The 22,606-nt window shown below is 36.9% G+C and overlaps 1 protein-coding gene across 3 annotated transcripts in view; it reads left to right on the forward strand.

Annotated features, from left to right (window-relative positions):
• Positions 1 to 22,606, forward strand: part of PCDH15 (protocadherin-related 15) — a 1,053,047-nt gene that overhangs the window by 925,878 nt on the left and 104,563 nt on the right. For all 3 annotated transcript variants that reach the window (XM_010856569.1, XM_010856570.1, XM_010856571.1), the window contains exon 26: positions 12,809 to 12,936. In XM_010856569.1, coding sequence (XP_010854871.1) covers positions 12,809 to 12,936 — 128 coding nt within the window. The remainder of the gene's footprint in view (positions 1 to 12,808; positions 12,937 to 22,606) is intronic.

Genomic DNA, 22,606 nt, shown 5'->3' on the forward strand with positions numbered 1-22,606 from the left:
CATCTCATCCTCTGTTGTCCCCTTGTCCTCCTGCCCCCAATCCCTCCCAGCATCAGTCTTTTCCAATGAGTCAACTCTTCACATGAGGCGGCCAAAGTATTGGAGTTTCAGCTTTAGCATCATTCCTTCCAAAGAACTCCCAGGGCTGATCTCCTTCAGAATGGACTGGTTGGATCTCCTTGCAGTCCAAGGGACTCTCAAGAGTCTTCTCCAACACCACAGTTCAAAACCATCAATTCTTTGGCACTCAGCTTTCTTCACGGTCCAACTCTCACATTCATACATGACCACTGGAAAAGCCATAGCTTTGACTAGACGGACCTTTGTTGGCAAAGTAATGTCTCTGCTTTTGAATATACTATCTAGGTCGGTCATAACTTTCCTTCCAAGGAGTAAGCGTCTTTTAATTTCATGGCTGCAGTCACCATCTGCAGTGATTTTGGAGCCCAGAAAAATAAAGTCTGACACTGTTTCCACTGTTTCCCCATCTATTTGCCATGAAGTGATGAGAACAGATGGCATGATCTTCATTTTCTGAATGTTGAGCTTTAAGCCAACTTTTTATCTCTCCTCTTTCACTCTCATCAAGAGGCTTTTTAGTTCCTCTTCACTTTCTGCCATATGTCACCTTTAAAGGCCAAAGGACTTCCCAGGTGTGATTAAAGATTTGAGATGGTGCAGTTATCTTGGGTTATCTAGGTGACTCCAATGTGATTACAAAAGTCCTTATAATTGGCATAAGATAGGACTGTTCAGGGTCAGAGTGATGCAGCATGAGAAGGACTCAATTAGCAATTACTAGCTTTGAAGGTGGAAGGAGACCATGAACCAAGGAGTGCAGGCAAGCAGATTCAAGAAGCTAGAAAAGGCAACAAAACAGATATACTCCTCGAGCCTCCAGAAATCAGTGTAGACCTGCTCACATATTAACTTTAGCCCAATGATACCACTCTGGCCTGTAGAACTCTAAGATAATACATTTATATTGTTTTAAGCCACTAATTTATAAAGAAATAGGAAGCTAATGTGCTGCTCATACTTTCTTTGCATCAAAAAGAACTTTCGCCCTGTGTTGCTTTAACATTATTCAGAATGTTATTTTTTTTCATTTTCTTCAGCATCACTGTAGACATTTATAAATCCTTCAAGTCATTACTCATTACTCAGGCTGACATAGAAGGGTTGACTGAGATAGCCTGCCCTTTGAAATAGAATTATCTATTTATTCAGAAACATTTGATTTGGTTTCTACTATCTGCTTGCCTGTATTCTGGAAACTGGTGGGAAATGATCTCTGGTCTCTAATGGACAGTTGTCTTGTTTTTATTAAAAATCTTATTTTTATTATGAAAAGAGACTGGAGTATGAATTTTAGCCAAGTTTGGGTATTAAGTCTAGCTCTTCCTTATTACAGGGACTTAATTTCATTAACTTTTAATTTATCTGAAAAGCAGAAATAATAATCTACTTCATGGATGATTTAAAAGGTTTTAAAGAGATCATATAAACAAAAGAGCCAGTACATGGACTAATACAGAGAGAATATTCAAAAAAGAAAAATGCATTTCTCTTTGCTTCTGTCAAAATATGGTAAGCCAGAGTTGACTTATTAATGTCTTCTTGATGAATTTTATACTACGTTTTTAGACAAAACTCCTGTAAAGTCTCAAGCAAAAGATAATGTAATGTTGCTTTCTGTTGAGTGTTTGTGGGTATGGGAAGGGGCTATCAGGTGTATTTAGGGACATGTATGATGATTCAAGACTGCCTATTTAACATTCGTCATTACAGTCAATGTACTTTGTCAAGTGCTGAGTACATTGCACTTTCAAGATACAATCTTCTTGTTTATTTGGCTTGTTTCTTTTGTTTGTTTGTTTTTGTTGCTGTTTAGTTTTTAAGTTGTGTCTGACTCTTTGCCAATCCATGGATTGCAGCACGTCAGGCTCCTCTGTCCTCCCCTATCTCCCAGAGTTGGCTCAAATTCATGACCATTTTGTCAGTGACACTATTTGAACCTCTCATCTTCTGCTGCTCCTTTCACCTTCAATCTTTCCCGGAATCAGGGTCTTTTCCAAAGAGTTGGATGTTCAAATCAGGTGGCCAAAATATTGGAGCTTCAGCCTCAGCAACAAACTTTCCAGTGAATTTTCAGGGTTTATTTCCTTTAGGATTGACTGGTTTGAACTCCTTGCTATCCAAAGGACTCTCAAGAGTCTTCTCCAGCACCACAATTCAAAGGCATCAATTTTTCAGCATTCGCTCTTCTTTATGGTCCAACTCTTACATCCATACATGACTACTGGAAAAACCATAGCTTTGACTATGCAAATATTTTTCAAAAAGTGATGTCACTGTTTTTTAATACGCTTTCCTCCCAAGAAGCAAGCGTCTTTATTTCAGGGCTGCAATTATAATCAAGTGATTTCAGGGAAAGAAAATCTGTCACCTCTTCTACTTTTCCTCTTCTATTTGCCATGAAGGGACTGGATGCCATGATCTTAGTTTTTTAATGTTGAGTTTCAAGTCAGCTTTTTCACTCTCCTTTTTCACCTTCATCAAGAGGCTGTTTAGTTCCTCTTTGCCTTTAGGGTGGTATACATCTGAATATCTGATATTGTTGATATTTCTCCTAGCAATCTTGATCCTAGCTTGTAGATTCATTGAGTCTATCATTTCCCGTGATGTACTCTGCTTATAAGTTAAATAAGCAGGGTGACAATATAAAGCCTTATCATAATGATTTCACAATTTAGAACCAGTCAGTTGTTCCATGCCTGGTTCTAGCTGTTGTTTCTTGACTTGCATACAGGTTTCTCATAAGACAGGTAAGGTGGTCTGGTATTCCCAGCTCCTTAAGAATTTTCCAGTTTTTTTTTTGTGTGTGTGATCCACATAGTCAAAGTCTCTAGAGTAGTCAATGAAGCAGAAGTAGATGCTTTTTTTTTTTTTTTTTTCTGGAATTCCCTTGCTTTTTCTATAAACCAGTGGATATTGGCAATTTGATCTCTGGTTCTTCTGCCTTTTCTAAACCCAGCTTGTACATCTGGAATTCTTGGTTCATGTAGTACTGAAGCCTAACTTGAAGGATTTTGAGCATTACCTTATTAGCATGTGAAACGAGTGCAATTGTATGGTAATTTGAACATTCTTTGGCATTGTTCTTCTTTGAGACAGGAATGAAAACTGACTTCCAGTCCTGTGACCTCTGCTGAGTTTTCCAAATTTGTTGACATATTGAGTGCAGGACTTTAACAGCATCATCTTTTAGGAATTAAAATAGCTCAGCTGGAAATTCTATCACCTCCATTAGCTTTGTTCATAGTAATGTTTCCTAAGGCCCGCATAACTTCATTCTCCAGGATGTCTGGCTCTAGGTGAGTGAATACACCATCATGGTTATCTGGATCATTAAGACTTTTTTTTTTTTTAATAGTTTGTCTGTATATTCTTGTCACTTCTTAATCTCTTCTGCTTCTATTAGGTCCTACAGTTTCTATCTTTATAATGCCCATCCTTGCATGAAATGTTTCCTTGGTATCTCCAATTTTCTTGAAGAGACTTCTAGTCTTTCCCATTCTATTGTTTTCCTCTATTTCTTTTCATTGTTCACCTAAGAATGTTTATTTATATAAGAATGTTTATTTATATATTATTTATATAAGAATGTTTAATTATATATTAAGTGTTTATTTATATAATTTACCAAATTCATCAACTATTGCTTCTATTTAAGTAAAATAACTCTGGGCTTAAACACATACTTTTGTTTTTGACTACATGTCTAAAATACAAATTTCATTTAATGGTCTATTCAAGCATAATTATTTTTTTCTCAGCTATGACTTTGCATTTCAAGGTAAAATAATTATTTTTAAGTTTGTATGTCCACAGGGTATTTTTACATCAAGTATTGTACTGTATGTCTTTCTCAAAGACTGTTGACATTTTTAAATGAATTTTTCACAAATCTATAGTCTTGCCATATAAACAAAACTATGCATAATTAATATAGCACTTTTACTGTCTCCTAAGAGTTTTTATAGTATTTAAATTCTTCTATTTGCAGTAAAAGTATATGTATTTTTCCACTACATTATTTAATATTTCTTGTATAATATCCCACATGAAACAATTTTTTGTAATTCAATGCTAGGAATTATTTTTCAATTTCATGAAATTGATATTCTTCCTCATTCAGAAACTATAATAATACTTTCTCTCTCCTATCTTGAAAGTCAAGGAACTCAGACATATTTGATATAGTGAGACCATGATGTATTTAATGCTTTACATATATTTGTTTATTTAATTCAGTTACTTAAATATAATTGTATGTGTGCATGTGAAAGTCACTCAGTTGTGTCTGCCTCTTTATGACCCATGGACTGTAAAGCCCTTGGGGCTCCTCCATCCATGGAATTTTCCAGACAAGAATACTAGAGTTGATTGCCATTCCCTTCTCCAGAGAATCTTCCTGACCCAAACTCAGGTCTCTTGCATTGAAGGCAGATTCTTTACCATATGAGCCACCAGGGAATCCCTTATATATACTTTACTACCTTGTTATTGTTGAGAAACTTAGCTCATAAAGGGTAAATAACACATGTAAGGTCATACTGTATACATGGAATATTACTGGTGTCTCACCCAAGCTCTGGCTCCACAACTTGTGCTTAAATGTGTTTATTTCCCAGTTCACCACTACAGAAGTTGTGTAGTTCACCACTGCATATTGGTCCTTATGGCTTCTCTATTAAGCTGTTTTTGTGGAGAGAGCTGGAATTTAATAAATACAAATAAATTAAAATAGTGCCTGTTTATTTTGAATGGAAAAACATTGAGCTAAAAGTCATCATCATTCCCTTGCAAATGCTTTAAAATGCATCAGTTTGCTTTCAGAGATTATCACAAAATTGTAAGCAAAACCAGTGAAAAGAAATAATATTGCATTCTTAGCTTCTATGTTGATGGTACTGTTTATAGGGAAACTAAGTTTATTAAATTTTCCTAATGAGAAAACTATGTTAATATGAACACAAAGCCAAACTTTAGTTAATATTTAGAATATTAGTCTTCTGTTATCAATGTCATCATTTTCTTCACTAAAAGACTTAGCTAAAAATCAAGTGTATGTTAAATCCAAGCATAAGGTTTGAAGCCAGTAGTTACATACTGTTATAACTTTAGTTCAGCTATTAACCTTTCACAAACACATACACAAAAAGGTATGTTTTAGATACAAGCAATTAAAATCATGCAAAAGTGAATTAACATCAAACTAAATTAAAATATTATTCAAATGAACCTCAAAATATTCAGTTTCTCTTGCTGCCTAGCTATTTAAAATAGTGTATCTAAGTATGACTAAGAATCATTCCTGCAGAGAAAAAAGCTTAGAAATAAGAAATAGGGACTTTTCTCATTCTAACATACTTAATAATTTATTTTTCAAAAAATCATGTAAATATATTATATCCCTCCTAATTCCATATAATAGACAAACTATATCATATTTCCTATATATTTTTTATTCAAACTCTATTATCTTAGTGAATAACCAAAAACCCCTTAGTAGAGTCAGATTAAATGCTTATCTTAGATGATCCTTTTGTTCTTATATCTTACTTTATCTCTAGAAACAATCATTTATCTGGAATATAAATTAGGGCAGAGGAACAAAAAGGAAGTTACTATAGTCCATGGAATTCTGAATGATTTTAGATTTGTTCCTTATTCAGTTGCTAAGTAGTGTCCGATTCTTTGTGACCCCATGGACTGTAGCATGCCAGACTTTGTTACCCTTCACTATCTCCCTGAGTTTTCTCAAACTCATGCCCATTGAGTCAGTGATGCCATCCATCCATCTTATCCTCTGTTGCCCCCTTTTCCTCCTGCCTTCAATCTTCCCCAGCATCAGGGTTTTTTTGTTTTTTTTTTTCCAATGAGTCACCCCTTCCCATCATATGGCCAAAGTTTTGGAGCTTAAGCTTCAGCATCAGAACTTCCAATGAATATTCAGAGTTGATTTCCTTTAGGGTTGATTGGTATGATATCCTGGCAGTCAAAGGGTCTCTTAAGAGTCTTCTCCAGCACCACAATTCAAAAGGATCAACTCTTAAGCACTCAGCCTTCTTTATGTTCCAGCTCTCACATCTGTACATGACTACTGGGAAAAAACAGAGCTTTGACTACACAGACCTTTCTTGGCAAAGTGATGTCTTTTTAACTTGCCGTCTAGGTTTGTCATAGCTTTCCTTCCAAGGAGTTAGGTTCAGTTCAGTCACTCAGTCATGTCTGACACTTTGCAGCCCCATATACTGCAGCACTCCAGGCTTCCCTGTCCATCACCAATTCCCAAAGCTTACTCAAACTCATGTCCTTCAAGTAGGTGATGCCATCTAACCATCTCATCCTCTGTCATCCCCTTCTCCTCCTGCCTTCAATCCTTCCCAGCATCAGGGTCTTTTCCAATGAGTCAGTTCTTCCCATCAGGTGACCTAAGTATTGGAGGTTCAGCTTCAGCATCAGTCCTTCCAATGAATATCCAAGAAGTAAGTGTCTTTTAATTTCATGGCTGCAGTCACATCTGCAGTGATTTTTGGAGCCCAAGAAAAAACTCTGTCACTGCTTCCACTTTTCCCCCTTTTATTTGCCATGAAATGGTGGAACCAGATGCCATGATCTTAGTTTTCTTGAATGTTGAGTTTTAAGCCAACTTTTTCACTCTCTTCTATCACATTCATCAAGAGTCTCTTTAGTTCCTCTTCGCTTTCTGCCATTAGAGTGGTATTCATCTGCACATCTGAGGTTTTTGAAATTTCTCCCATCAATCTTGATTCCAGCTTGTGAGTCATCCAACCCAGAATTTCCCATGATGTACTCTGCATAGAAGTCAAATAAGCAGGGTGACAATATACAGCCTTGTACTTCTTGCCAGTTTGGAACCAGTCTGTTGTTCCATGGCTGATTCTAACTGTTGCTTCTTGACCTGCATACAGGTTTCTTAGGAGACAGGTAAAGTGGTCTGATATTTCTGTCTCTAAGAGTTTTCCACAGTTTGTTGTGATCCACATAGCCAGAGGTTTAGCATAGTCAATGAAGCAGAAGATGTTTTCCTGGAATTCTCTTGCTTTTTTTTTTTTTTTTTGGATCCAATGTAGAGTGGCAATTTAACCTCCTGTTCCTCTGCCTTTTCAAAGCCCAGCTTGTATATCTGGAGGTTTTTGGTTCATGTACTGCTGAAGCCTACCTCGAAGGATTTTGAACATTACCTTGCTAGCATGTGAAATGAGGTCAAACGTTTGGTAGTTCAAACATTCTTTGGCATTGCCTTTCCTCAAGATTGAAACAAAAGCTGACTTTTTCCAGACCTGTGGCCACTACTCAGTTTTCCAAATTTGCTAACATATTGAGTGCATCCCTTTAACAACATAATTTTCTAGTATTTGAAATAGCTCAGCTGGAATTCTATCACTGTTCACCAGCTTTGTTGGTAATAATGCTTCCTAGACAGCATATTAAAAGCAAAGACATCACTTTGCTGACAAAACCATATACTCAAAGCTATGGTTTTTTCCAGTAGTCATGTATGGATGTGAGAGCTGGATCATAAAGAAAGCTGAACACTGAAGAATTGACACTTTTGAACTGTGGTGTTGGAGAAGACTCTTGAGAGTCCCTTGGATGACAAGGTGATCCAACCAGTCAATCCCAAAGGAAATCACTCCTGAATATTCTTTGGAAGGACTAATGCTGAAGCTCCAATACTTTGGCAACCTGATGCAAAGGGTTGACTCATTGGAAAAGACCCTGATGCTGGGAAAGATTGAAGGTCAAAGAATAAAGGGGTGACAGAGAATGAAATGGCTTGATTGAATCACCAGCTTTAGATTTAGTATTTTCCTAATATTAAGCCTAAAACAACTGTTATCTTTAAGAGAGATAGTCATTCTTAAAACAATATGCAGTTGTTTGGCACTTATTTTTCAGGGCTTAAATATGTATCATCACATTTATGGGGATGAAATATAGTGATTAATTTTATTTAAGTAAACACCAGGTAGGGATTTGGTAGCAATTTTAGTTAATTCCACATTTATTAAACACCTACTATGTGCTTCTAAAATTTAATTTGACAGTAAGTAAAGTACAGTAATAGCATTACAGGAAAAATAGCATAAAATTTAGGGTGTGTGTGGGTGTGTGCGCGCGTGCATGCGTGCAATTTAAGAAGGATTTAACTTTGACCTTTTGGCACCAACAAAGTACAAACTACATAAGTATGGTTATCCAAGCATTGTTTAAAGTTCTCTGCAATAGAATCACAGTATGATAGAGTTCAAAAAAATCAGTTTAATGTGTTACATTGTGTAGAATATTTAACAATAAGAAAAGCACCATCCTTGGATTCAGTCTAGTCTAGTCTAGTGTGTTTTCTTTCAGTCTAAGCTCTTTAATTCCAAGTATGATAATCAATACCTCTTTGATGTATATATGCTAGAAAAAATTAGATGTACGGTTGAAGTTTAGAGCATTCACACTGAGGGAATATCAGGAGCAGGTGCCACTACCAATAAGCAATGATAGCAGTGGAGATGAACAGGATTGAATCTCTGACTTCAAAGAACTCAGTGAAAATGGTGATAAACAATGTTTTATCAAATAATTGCAGCTCATTTTACCCATTTTAATTGAGTCCTTTGTTGAAGACATGTACATGGCCTCAGGAGAGGGTTTTGTTATATATTTGCAAAAACTTTCCATTTTATTTTTATTCCTCTAATCTCTTTCACTCTCTCATTTTAATTAGGGTTTTTTCAATCTCATCATTATTCACATTTTGGGCTAGATAATTTTCTATCATAGAGGCATGTCCTATTCATCACGGGGTATTTCTCAGCATCTTTGGCCATTATCAACTAAATTCTAGTATCACTCTCCCCACTGCCTCACCCTCTGCAGATATCACTACCAAAAACATCTCTGGATGGGCAAAATTAATCATAGTCAAGAACCGTTGCTTTTACTCCTTGAATCATTATTTAGAAAGTATTTTATGAGAACCCAATGCAACACAGGCAATAGGTTGGTCATGTGGATAGAAGGGCTTCCTAGGTGGCACTGATGGTTTAAAAAAAAATGCTGGCCAATGAAGAGACGCAGGAGACTCTGATTCAGTCCCTGAGTTGGGAAAATTCTGCAGAGGGGGACATACCAACCCACTCTAGTATTCTTGTCTGGAGAATCCCATAGACAGAGGAGCCTGGAGGGTTACAGCCGTGGGACCACAAGAGAGTCTGATACAACTTAGCACTTAAATAACAACAAGAGAAAGCTCATAGCACAAAATTAATTATTAGAAAGGAAAGGGAAAAATCCAAACCAAATTTGGTCTTTAAAAACATAGTCTAGTAGTGGCAAGCGGGAGCTACTCTTCATTGTGGTGCGCAGGCTTCTCCTTTCAGTGCTTTCTCTTGTTGCAGAGCACAGGCTCTGAGCACAGAGGCTTCAGTAGTTACAGTGTGTGGGCTCAGCGGTTGTGGTTCTTAGGCTTAGTTGCCCTCAGGCGTACGGACTTTTCCTGGACCAGGGATTGGAGGGGTGTCCTCTGAATTACACCACTGGACCACAAGGGAAGCCCAGCATTAGTGATAGTTTTACTATCAGTTACTCTTCTGAACCTTTTTCAGCTTATTTAGGATGTCTAAAATAGAACAGAAGATCTATTCAAGGAGTTTTGTATTCTGACTCATACTTCCTTTTCGTAGCTTTACTTCTTAGTAGCTCTGTTTTCTCTTCCTTTAAACTAATAAGTCCCATGAAGGTAGCTCACATTTCCTTGCATAAAGGATCACTTCTGGAACTTCTTGACTTGCTGAACCCAAAGATACTGCCTAAAGAAAATATTCTCTGATACAATTGGAGAAAAAGAATGTCAGTGAAGGAAGGGAAATGAGGCACTGGGCACCAAAATGCATAGAGGGCTACAATGTCTTTTAACCAAAACTCTTGCCAAGTAAATCTTTCATCAGCTTATGATTTTTCATCCTCTGTGGTTCTCATTGGGAGTTTCTCATTGTCTCACCAACCAAAAGGGAGACTTTAGGAGGGTGTTAGGTCATCATGCATTTGTGTTGTCCTCACAACATTCTCTTATCCATTTTATCAATACCACTTTACTGTCTTCATCTGCACTCCTTTCTGCATCTTTCTTTTTTGTTATGTGCTTCATAACTACCTTAAATAAAGGATATAATATGGAGAAAATAAAAGATTCTGGAAATACTCATGGAGGTAAATAGTAGACTTAAATGAATTTAAATTAGAGTTGCTTCCAAATTCCTGCCTTAGTAATAAATCAAAAATCAAATTAGATGCAAGATCATGATACAGTCCTTAGTCCTCACACTCAAAGTGTGCAAGCTTCAGAAATGTACCGTGTCATGTATATTGTGCGCTAATTAATCAGGAAATCTAAGTGACTACGATTCTAGTCATTAAACTGTAGGGGTGCATTTCATTATCTTTGGACTTGTCACCATTTATCTTATCTTCTTTGATTAGATACATCATAATTTCCACCCCGCCCGCCTCCCCCGCCCCGCTTTCTTCAGATATAATGGACAAATTGAACTGTGTATATTTAAATTGTAAAATGTGGTGTTTTGATATACATTGCTATAGCTTTGTCATTAAGTTATGTCCAACTCTTTGTGACCTCATGGACTATAGACCACCAGGCTCCTCTGTCCATGGGATTTCCTGGCAAGAATACTGGAGTAGTTTGCCACTTCTTCTCCAGGGGATCTTCCCAATCCAGGGATCGAACTGGAGCCTCCTTCACTGGCTCCAGGTGGATTATTTACCACTGAGCCACATACCTATATACTGTTAAATGCATACCACAAGTTAGTTATCACATCCATTAACTCACAAAGGCAGTGTTTGTGTTCTGTGTGTGTGTGTGTGGTAACAACATGTTAAATCTACTCTCTTAGTACATATGAGTACATAGTATAGTACCGTTAAGTCTCATCACCATGTTGACCATTAGATCTTCACTTATAGTTTAAGATTCACTAATTTTTTTAAAAATTATCAAATGTAGAACTCAGCTTTGATTCCAGAGGTTAAAAATTATTTGCCACTAAGATGAAAATGGGTGTCATTTTGGATGAACTCTGTTGGTGGCTGACCAGGGTGCAATTCAGAGCCCTGGCACTGCAGGATACAAAAGCAGTCTGCCATTCTTACTTCCTTGCTGGTATCCTTCCCTGTTGGTCTAGCACATTTTTCTCTTTGATTCTAGCTTGTCCAGTTTAGGAATGGTGAGAAAGAGACAAATAGAGAAACTAAATGAGTAACAGCAAGACAGTGGTAAAATTCTGGAATTAATTCTCTTGTCTCACTAATCTTTCCCAAGTCAAGCAAAAAGGTACCCATTTATAAATTCTTATAAGGATAATGAAGATTATTCATTCATTTATTCAGTTGACACAGAAATATTATACAACTATGATCTACCCACTGTGCCCGTAGCTTCATGTTAATTTGTTATGGTTGAGGATACAGTGAAGTAATAAAAGCCAGGTGTGCCTAATAGTTTGTAGATCAGTTGCACTATATTTGATCCTACATGAAATGCATGAGAAAAGTTTACTTAGGTACATCAGAATATTTTTTGTAATTTAAATCTGCATTTTACAAAATGCTTACCACATATTCCTCTTTTTATCTAATTTGTAAGTTATTTTTATCAGATTCTTTGTTAAATGGTTATTTGTGCACTAATAAAAGATTTTTTCCTTAAAGGTGTGATGATTGAAGGAGTTAAATTAAACACGTGATGAAGAAATGTATTCCTTATTGTATGTTTAATGTGGTTTAAATTATAAAACCCAGTATTTATAAGCATTATAATACTCATCTCTCCACTTATATCTTTTTCAATAAATGCAGCATAGTCTGTGATACACAGTAAAACTTGTTTTCCCTTGGTGGGAATAAGTCCCTCACCCAACCATTGTATACTGTGTGTGTGTGTGTGTGTATATATGTTACACATGGATATTCTATATATGTACATATATATGTAGTCTATACTACAAATGTACATATACAGGCTTCCTGGGTGGTTCAGCAGTAAGGAATCCACCTGCAATGCAGGAGACACAGGAGACATGGGTTTGATCCTTGGGTCTGGAAGATCCCCCAGAGAAGGGCATGGCAACCTACTCCAGCATTCTTGCCTGGAGAATGCCATGGGCGGAGGAGCTGGTGGGCCAGAGTCCATAGGGCAGCAGAGTGGGATGTGGCTGAGCATACACACACATACTGCATATATATGCTGCACTTTAAGCTTAGAAAATACCATTGCTAGTTACATACTGAAGAATACAGTTTTAAAATTTATAGCAGACTTTATTATTTCATAAGTTGTTTAATATATTTGTGTCATTTTGATGTAATTTGATAATGTGTGTGAAGTAATTGTGAATACAAATGGTTGAGTTGTTTTATTAAAATTAGCAAAACACACAATACTTTAGTGCTTATTAAACCCAGTGAAATAAATTAAGAAGACATTATAATTAAAAGAAATAGCAGCAATTTAACATCATGATTCCAGAAACATCATTATCAGTGTCCTCTGTGGGTATAGGGTATTAAGCATGCCAAATAGGAATGACTATCTGAATTAAGTTATTTACATTGTTCCAAAAAAAAAAAAGTATGCGTCTACTCCACTCCATCTTTTTCCAGTGAGTAACCATCAATAAAATATATATTATTTGTTATCTTCCAGGCAATACAGCTAAAGTGTATATTGAGATTCAGGATGAAAATGATCATCCCCCAGTGTTTCAGAAAAAATTCTACATCGGAGGTGTGTCTGAAGATGCAAGGATGTTTGCTTCTGTGCTAAGAGTTAAGGTATGAGAACATTTGTTAAGATACAGAATTAAAAGTGAAAACAAATACCTTACATTTTGCAAATAAACTATAGCCATATAATTTATATTAACTGAATGCATACTTGCATTGTTTAAATGAAAATCTGAAGCTTACAGATATATGAGTTTAATTAGTCAAACTAAATACAGATTAATTATGAGGTGAATGCTGAGTAACTTTTGTGCTTTATTTTCACTATAAAAATAGAAACAAATTTCTTATGATATTTCACATAGATTAAAATATTAAGATGTATGTTTACCTAATAGATTTGTATGCCTTTTATATTAAGGTTTGATTTAAAATAATTCCAAAGATTCTCAGAATGGAGTCTTATAGCAAATATAAAATTGTTATTTTCTAATTGAAGAAGTAATGAAATAAATTTTGTATTTTTTTATCAATTATTTTTAAAAATTCAAAATGTTAGTTAAATCAATGTGAAAATTAATGCTACTAACATCAGTACTTTGGTAAAGATTTGTAAAAACCTTGATAGGTCAGAAATATTTTGCTCATTTTGTGGTAGTTTAAAAATACATCTAAGATTAAAGTTGCTAATTTAAAATTTTTCTTTAGTTAATTACCAAATATGTGTTCAATAGTTAGCAGTACAAAAATTTGAAGAGTGTTTTATAACTAAGAAATAAATTTGTATATATTGCGTTATGCTAAGGGAATTTTTATATGCTATAAGACTTTATTAGAGTTATTTTTCTGAAGCTATTTTAAATATCAAATTTTAAAATAGCTATTAATGTAAAAACATAAAACCGAAATATCTCTAAGAAAATCCAGCTGTTGATTGCTTCTCATTTGGCACATGAGTAGATAACTGCCTTTCTTTCCCTATTATCAGGATCATCATGATTGAGCTCTCCTTACATGTGATTTTTATCATCTCACAAACATTCTTAAATAAGAAAGAAAAATCAAGCAAATAAAGCATGTGTGTGTACTTGCAAAATATCTCTTTCACAGTGCCAGATTCTGATTCTTGATTTGAATCACCAGTTATAACTAAAATTGGTCTACAAATTTAAGCCAACACATTATATCCAATTTGTATTATGATTAACAAATAACAGTCCTTTGTTGATGTTTATATTATTTTACAGTTTAGTCTTATAAAGGATTGATTCAGTCCATCCATTTAGTTGGTAAATAATTTGTGAATGTTTATAGTCTGCATTGTTCTAGAAGCTGGACATAGAGCAACTGAAAGATAATCAAACAAAGACCCCCAGATTCCTCACCCTGATAATGCAAACAAACTAGTAGCAGAAACAAATTATAGATCCAATGTCATGTTAACAGCAAGACTTGTGTGTTTCTAGGTAAGATGCATTCTGGGCATTCTGAAATAAAGTCTCTAAAGATGGAGGAAATTTGGTTTTCAATGTGACTAAAAAGCCTGGCTGGGGATGAGACTGGAAATGCAGCCCAGGACTAGGATATGGTTTTTATCCTTGATGTATTTTGAACGAAAGTCTTTGAATGGTTCTGTCTAGAAGTGTGACATAATCCAACACAAAGGGATTATTTTGAATGCTGTGCAGGGTGAGGAGTGGGGAAAGGTACACAGTGTTATGGATGAGAGTAGAAACAGAGCCCAATGCATCACTAGTCCAGGCTTAAACCATGGTGGTAGAAAGTGAAGATGATAAGAAGGAAATAAAAAGAAAGCCCAAAGGATTTGCTGATGTATTATATAAATATGTGGTGCATTAGAGAAAATCAAGGATGGCTCAAAGGGTTTTGTTCTGAACAGGTCCCCATTACACGGGTCTCCATTACTCCCTCAGGTACTGTGGTGCAGAAATCAGGAGTTCATTTTTGGAAATTGTATGTTTCTGAGGCTTTTTCAATATGCAAGTATGATTCTTGCAGGACAGTTACAGATTTTGATTTAGAGGAAGGAAAGAAATCATAGACCAGATTGAAATCATGATATCAAGAAAATGGGTGTAGGTGGAAAAAGTCCAAAAGGCTAATCCTTGGGAAGTCAACACTTGGAGATCTGGAAGAGGATTCAGCAACTGATGCTGAGAAATAGCTGCCGTGATGTAGCAGGAACAGTAGGAAAATGTCGAGTCCCTTGAGCCTCATGAGAACTAGATTGATGAAAGAGGGAGTGATCAACTATCAAGTGCTGCTATGAATAGAATGCCTCTGTAGATTTTTACATGACCACTTATGCTAATAAAGTATATATTTCAGTTCAGTTCAGTTCACTTCAGTCACTCAGTTGTGTCCGACTCTTTGCGACCCCACAAATCGCAGCACGCCAGGCCTCCCCGTCCATCACCAACTCCCAGAGTTCAGTCAGACTCACGTCCATTGAGTCAGTGATGCCATCCAGCCATCTCATCCTCTGTCGTCCCCTTCTCCTCATGCCCCCAGTCCCTCCCAGCATCAGAGTCTTTTCCAATGAGTCAACTTTTCGCATGAGGTGGCCAAAGTACTGGAGTTTCAGCTTTAGCATCATTCCTTTCAAAGAAATCCCAGGGCTGATCTTCAGAATAGAGTTGTTGGATCTCCTTGCAGTCCAGGGGACTCTCAAGAGTCTTCTCCAACACCACAGTTCAAACGCATCAATTCTTTGGCACTCAGCTTTCTTCACAGTCCAACTCTCAAATCCATACATGACCACTGGAAAAACCTTAGCCTTGACTAGACAGATCTGCTTTTCAATATGCTATCTAGGTTGGTCATAACTTTCCTTCCAAGGAGTAAGCGTCTTTTAATTTTATGGCTGCAGTCACCATCTGCAGTGATTCTGGAGCTCAGAAAAATAAAGTCTGACACTGTTTCCCCATCTATTTCCCATGAAGTGATGGGACCAGATGTCATGATCTTTGTTTTCTGAATGTTGAGCTTTAAGCCAACTTTTTCACTCTCCTCTTTCACTTTCATCAAGAGGCTTTTGAGTTCCTCTTCACTTTCTGCCATAAGGGTGGTGTCATCTGCATATCTGAGGTTATTGATATTTCTCCTGGCAATCTTGATTCCAGCTGGTGCTTCTTCCAGCCCAGCGTTTCTCATGATGTACTCTGCATAGAAGTTAAATAATCAGGGTGACAATATACAGCCTTGACGTACTCCTTTTCCTATTTGGACCAGTCTGTTGTTCCATGTCCAGTTCTAACTTTTGCTTCCTGACCTGCATATAGGTTTCTCAAGAGGCAGGTCAGGTGGTCTGGTATTCCTATCTCTTTCGGAACTTTCCAGTTTATTGTGATCCACACAGTCAAAGGCTTTGGCATTGTCAATAATGCAGAAATAGATGTTTTTCTGGAACTCTCCAATGATCCAACTGATGTTGGCAATTTGATCTCTGGTTCCTCTGCCTTTTCCAAAACCAGCTTGAACATCTGGAAGTTCACGGTTCACATATTGCTGAAGCCTGGCTTGGAGAATTTTGAGCATTACTTTACTAGCGTGTGAGGAGTACAATTGTGCAGAGGTTGAGCATTCTTTGGCATTGCCTTTCTTTGGGATTGGAATGAAAACTGACCTTTTCCAGTCCTGTGGCCACTGCTGAGTTTTCCAAACTTGCTGGTATATTGAGTGAAGCACTTTCACAGCATCATCTTTCATGATTTGAAATAGCTCAACTGGAATTCTGTCACCTCCACTAGCTTTGTTCATAGTGATGCTTTCTAAAGCCCACTTGACTTCACATTCCAGGATGTCTGGCTCTAGGTGAGTGATCACACCATCGTGATTATCTGGGTCATGAAGATCTTTTTTGTACACTTCTTCCATGTATTCCTGCCACCTCTTCTTAACATCTTCTGCTTCTGGTAGGTCCATACCATTTCTCTCCTTTATCGAGCCCATCTTTGCATGAAATGTCCCCTTGGTATCTCTAATTTTCTTGAAGAGATCTCTAGTCTTTCCCATTCTGTTGTTTTCCTCTATTTCTTTGCATTGATTGCTGAGGAAGGCTTTCTTATCTCTCCTTGCTATTCTTTGGAACTCTACATTTAGATACTTATATCTGTCCTTTTCTCCTTTGCTTTTTGCTTCTCTTCTTTTCACAGCTATTTGTAAGGCCTCCCCAGACAGCCATTTTGCTTTTTTGCATTTCTTTTCCATGGAGATGGTCTTGATCCCTGTCTTCTGTGCAGTGTCACGAACCTCATTCCATAGTTCATCAGGCACTCTATCTATCAGATCTAGTCCCTTAAATCTATTTCTCACTTACACTGTGTAATCATAGGGGATATGATTTAGGTCATACCTGAATAGCCTAGTGGTTTTCCCTACTATCTTCAATTTCAGTCTGAACTTGGCAATAAGGAGTTCATGATCTGAGCCACAGTCAGCTCCCGGTCTTGTTTTTGCTGACTGTATAGAGCTTCTCCATCTTTGGCTGCAAAGAATATAATCAATCTGATTTAGGTGTTGACCATCTTTTGATGTCCATGTGTAGAGGCTTCCCTTGTGTTGTGGAAGAGGGTGTTTGTTATGACCAGTGCATTTTCTTGGCAAAACTCTGTTAGTCTTTGCCTTGCTTCATTCCGTATTCCAAGGTCAAATTTGCCTGTTACTCCAGGTGTTTCTTGACTTCCTACTTTTGCATTCCAGTCCCCTATAATGAAAAGGACATATTTTTGGAGTGTTAGTTCCAAAAGGTATTGTAGATCTTCATAGAACCATTCAACTTCAGTTTCTTCAGCATTACTGGTTGGGACATAGACTTGGATTACTGTGATATTGAATGGTTTGCCTTGGAAACAAATAGAGATCATTCTGTCATTTTTGAGATTGCATCCAAGTACTGCATTTCAGACTCTTTTGTTGACCATGATGGCTACTCCGTTTCTTCTAAGGGATTCTTGCCCGCAGTAGTAGATATAATGGTCATCTGAGTTAAATTCACCCATTCCAGTCCATTTTATTTCACTGATTCCTAGAATGTCAACATTCAATCTTGCCATCTCCTGTTTGACCATTTCCAATTTGCCTTGATTCATGGACCTGACATTCCAGGTTCCTATGCAATATTGTTCTTTACAACATTGGACCTTGCTTCTATCACCAGTCACATCCACAACTGGGTGTTGTTTTTGCTTTGGCTCCATCCTTCATTCTTTCTGGAGTTATTTCTCCACTGATCTCCAGTAGCATATTGGGCACTTACTGACTTGGGGAGTTCCTCTTTCAGTATCCTATCATTTTGCCTTTTCATACTGTTCAAGGGGTTCTCAAGGCAAGAATCCTGAAGTGGTTTGCCATTCCCTTCTCCAGTGGACCACATTCTGTTAGCCCTCTCCACCATGACCCGCCTGTCTTGGGTGGCCCCACGGGTGTGGCTTAGTTTCATTGAGTTAGACAAGGCTGTGGTCCTAGTGTGATTAGATTGACTAGTTTTCTGTGAGTATGGTTTCAGTGTGTCTGCCCTCTGATGCCCTCTTGCAACACCTACCATCTTACTTGGGTTTGTCTTACCTTGACATGGGATATCACTTCACGGCTGCTCCAGCAAAGTGCAGCCGCTGCTCCTTACCTTGGATGAAGGGTATCTCCTCACCGCTGCCCCTCCTGACCTTGAACGTGGAATAGCTCCTCTAGGCTCTGCTGTGCCCACGCATCCATGGCTCCTTGGATGTGGGGTTGCTCCTCCCAGCGGCCGCCCCTGGCCTCGGGCATGGGGAAGTATATAGTAGTGGAGTAAAAATTAGCCAAATGCTAAAATCGTCCATTAATAAAGGGGATTATTCAAGACCTGTAAATGTCAGCAATAAGATAATCAAGTGGCTGATATTATCTGATGATGGCATTTAACTTCAGAAGATGGCAAAGGAGATGAAATAAAGTTCTAAAAGCAATGATTCAGAGACAGAAGGCTACCTGCCACTTATCTACCTCTAGGCATTGTGTTATGTCCAGAATGGGAGTTACTTTTTGAGACAGTCTTGGAAAGCAGTATCTTATGTAGAGGAGATGGACAGGGTGGCAGGAATCAAAAAGTAATAGTAATATGGAGAAGGAAGTTGAATACTTAGAGAATATTGATGATGATGGACAATCGTTCCGTGGAATCCTGGTAAAATGTTGGTGGTGGCAAAGGTGAAATGAGAAATTGAGTCACATTAGGGTGTGTGAAGAGTTACATAGGAATAAATATCTGGGTCATGAGAGAAGAAATAGAGAGAACTCATGGACATCTTTTGATGATGTAAACAGGGATGTGATTGATTGTTTCTTTAGGACTACCAAGAATTCTGTAGGACATTCCTTTTTTCAATTGATCAGTGGATTATTCAGGCTAGGGACAAGGGTACATTTTAGAGAAGGAAGTGATGAACCATTCCAGTATTTTTGCTTGGAAAATCCCATTGACAGAGGAGCCTGGTGGGCTAGAGTCTATTGGGTCACACAGAGTTGGACATGACTGAACACACACAAATACAGAGTCATTGGACTTTCTCAAAGTGAAACAAATGAGTAGGATAGTTTAAGCCAAAGAAACACAAAGCCAAACCCAGAAGAAACAAAGTACAGGGTGTGTTAGTGAAACAGTGTTAGGAGGACAGGACCTTAGGAAGTGATGAAGGTAATAAATCTTCAGTGGTGAAACATTTGCAGATGCTGCCTTTAGCCTTGAACACTGGAAGTTTCTCCTTTCCAAATTTAATTGGAATGAAAGTAAGTTGAGCAGTTTTCAATTTATATTTAGAGCAGCAGAAAAATGTTACTAGAAATAACCCTGGATCAGGGCCAGCCAAGCCCTGATCTTGGCAGAAAGATGATTTAAAAATATAGGGAAGTAGCCTATGATTGTGAAAAATACTTTTTACCACTTATTGTCTAATATTTGATAATGTTAGATTTATGTACCATACATGCAACTTAATTTGTTTTAGTTGCTCATTAAATGGATAAAGATAAATAATAAATTTTAAAAATTGTATTATGTACAGGAAGAGAAAGAGGAACCATATTATGGATTGACTAAAAAAATATGACTGAAATATCAAGTCTAAAGCTGTACTTACTAATTTCAAATATGGACAAAGGATTAAAAGCATTACTAAAAATACGTTAAGAGAAAGGCAAACAGAGAGAACATTATTGAAATTAATTATCAAATATAAGTGATATAAGAAAGAAAGTTGTATATGTAGATATATGTGTGCTCTGAAATGGCATATCTTATTTGCTTACAGACAAATTATTTAAAGTTCTTTTTAGAAAATATACATCGTGTACCTGGTGTGTGCTGGAAATACAGAGGCAAGAAAAACAGACTGTCCCGCTGCCCTTATAAAGTTAACATTCTAATAAACCAGAACAAAAAAACAAGTAATTATTAAGTCTTTTATTTATGGACACATGTAGACATTTGGATTCTGGCTCAATAATTCAAATGTTCACAACATGTTAAAGTAACTCTTGGATTATGTCAAAGGAAACAGAGCAAAAGAATCAATTATGGACTATCTGCTACATTTACTATAGTTTAATGATGGTATCTCTATCACAACTCATTCTACCGAATTGATTTTCATTGATCACACCAATTTTAATTTCAAAGAGACGGAGAAGGAGAAGGAAATAAAATTGTATTTTTGTCTCTTCAGTCTTTATTTTTTTTTTAAATTTTTTAACACAAATTGGTTTTATTGAATCCTTTTGTAGACTGTTTTCTGATGTCTTTCTATCAGTTCTTGAAAACATTTTGCATTTCTACAAACTTGCAGTACACATCGGAGACAATGTCAGTGATATATTTGCATAAATCAATATACAGGGAATGACTCTGATATAAAGAATATAAGAAACAAAGTTCCTGATATTTACATTGGTGAGTTTTAACAATTGTATTAAAAATAGCACCACAACTTTAAATGGAGTACTATAAAAACTCTGATTTTGCAAAGCGTATTGAATATATGAACATGCAACATGGTACAATATCCTCTCTTAATGATTTTAACATTAAGCCAGAAGCACCAGACTGAAAAAAGACCAGAATTTGAAATCCTCTGACAGTTCAAAACTATTCCAACTTCACATATTTGCTAAGTGTTTTAGATGCAAAATAAACTGTCATATCCTAAATAAGGAAAGAAGGAATAATCACTGAAAGCAAATTCAATATCCACTGTGGAAGTTAAAGTGTTAGTCTCACAGTCATGTTCGACTTTTGCAATCCCATGGACTGTAATCCATCACACTCCTCTGCCCATGGGTCTTCAGTCTTTAATATAAGAATTAATGTGCATTAAATGTATCACCCCACATACCCAAGAAAATTGAAAGCAGGAACTCAAACAGGAATTTGTACATCAGTGTTCATAGCAGCATTATTCACAATAGCTTAAAGGTGGAAACAATCTATATACCCATTAATGGTTAAGTGTATAAACAAAATGTGGTATGTTGGAAAATTATCTGGCTTAAAAAAGAAAGAATTATAGCATATGCTACATCTTAAAGATGTTAAGTGAAATAAGCCCAAAACAGAAGAAAAGATACTATATAATTTCACTTGTATTAGGCTCCTGGAGGAGAAGGCAATGGCAACCCACTCCAGTACTCTTGTCTGGCAAATCCCATGGACGGAGGAGCCTGGTAGGCTGCAGTCCATGGGATCACTAGGAGTCGGACACGACTGAGCAACTTCATTTTCACTTTTCACTTTCATGCATTGGAGAAGGAAATGGCAACCCACTCCAGTGTTCTTGCTTGGAGAATCCCAGGGACAGGGGAGCCTGGTGGGCTGCCATCTCTGGGGTTGTATGGAGTTGGACACAACTGAAGCGACTTAGCAGCAGCAGCAGCAGCAGGCTCCTGGAGTTCATAAAAAAGGAAAATAGAGTGGTGGTTTCCAGGATTTATGAGAAGGGGATACTAGAGACTTATTGTTTAGTGATTACAGAGATTCAATTCAGGATGATGAAAAAGTTCTAGACATGAGTAGTGGTGATGGTAGCAGAACAACGTAAATGTACTTAATGTTATTGAATTTTACACTAAAAAATGCTTAAAATCATGAATTTTATGTTTTGTATATTTTATCACAGTAAAAGAAAATCTTAAAGCTGGGGCAGGGTGCATCACCAATAGTAATAGAATATGAAAGCTTTTATTTTCAAAGCTACTACCCTTCATTGCTATCCATTCCTCTTATGTTGATCTAAATGTAAATCTCAAATATAAATTTAGAAAAAAATATGTGTTAGTATATTCATTTTTCTTGGCTATAAACTGTGGTTTTTAAAAATATTTCATTCCTCACACATCATCAGTGATCATCAGTATCAGCTACAACCATTTGGCAGGATGCTCACTGTGGGTCTATACCATCCTTTCTCAGTCTTCAAAGAGAGCATGTCAGAATCTATCTTAGAGTGCTCAAACTACCACACAATTGCACTCATCTCACAAGCTAGTAAAGTAATGCTCAAAATTCTCCAAGTCAGGCTTCAGCAATATGTGAACCATGAACTTCCTGATGTTCAAGCTGGTTTTAGAAAAGGCAGAGGAACCAGAGATCAAATTGCCAACATCTGCTGGATCATGGAAAAAGCAAGAGAGTTCTAGAAAAACATCTATTTCTGCTTTATTGACTATGCCAAAGCCTTTGACTGTGTGGATCACAATAAACTGTGGAAAAGTTCTGAAAGAGATGGGA

Source organism: Bison bison, unplaced genomic scaffold (assembly GCF_000754665.1).
Source record: "Bison bison bison isolate TAMUID 2011002044 unplaced genomic scaffold, Bison_UMD1.0 scf7180017864372, whole genome shotgun sequence".
Taxonomy (NCBI): Eukaryota; Metazoa; Chordata; class Mammalia; order Artiodactyla; family Bovidae; genus Bison; species Bison bison.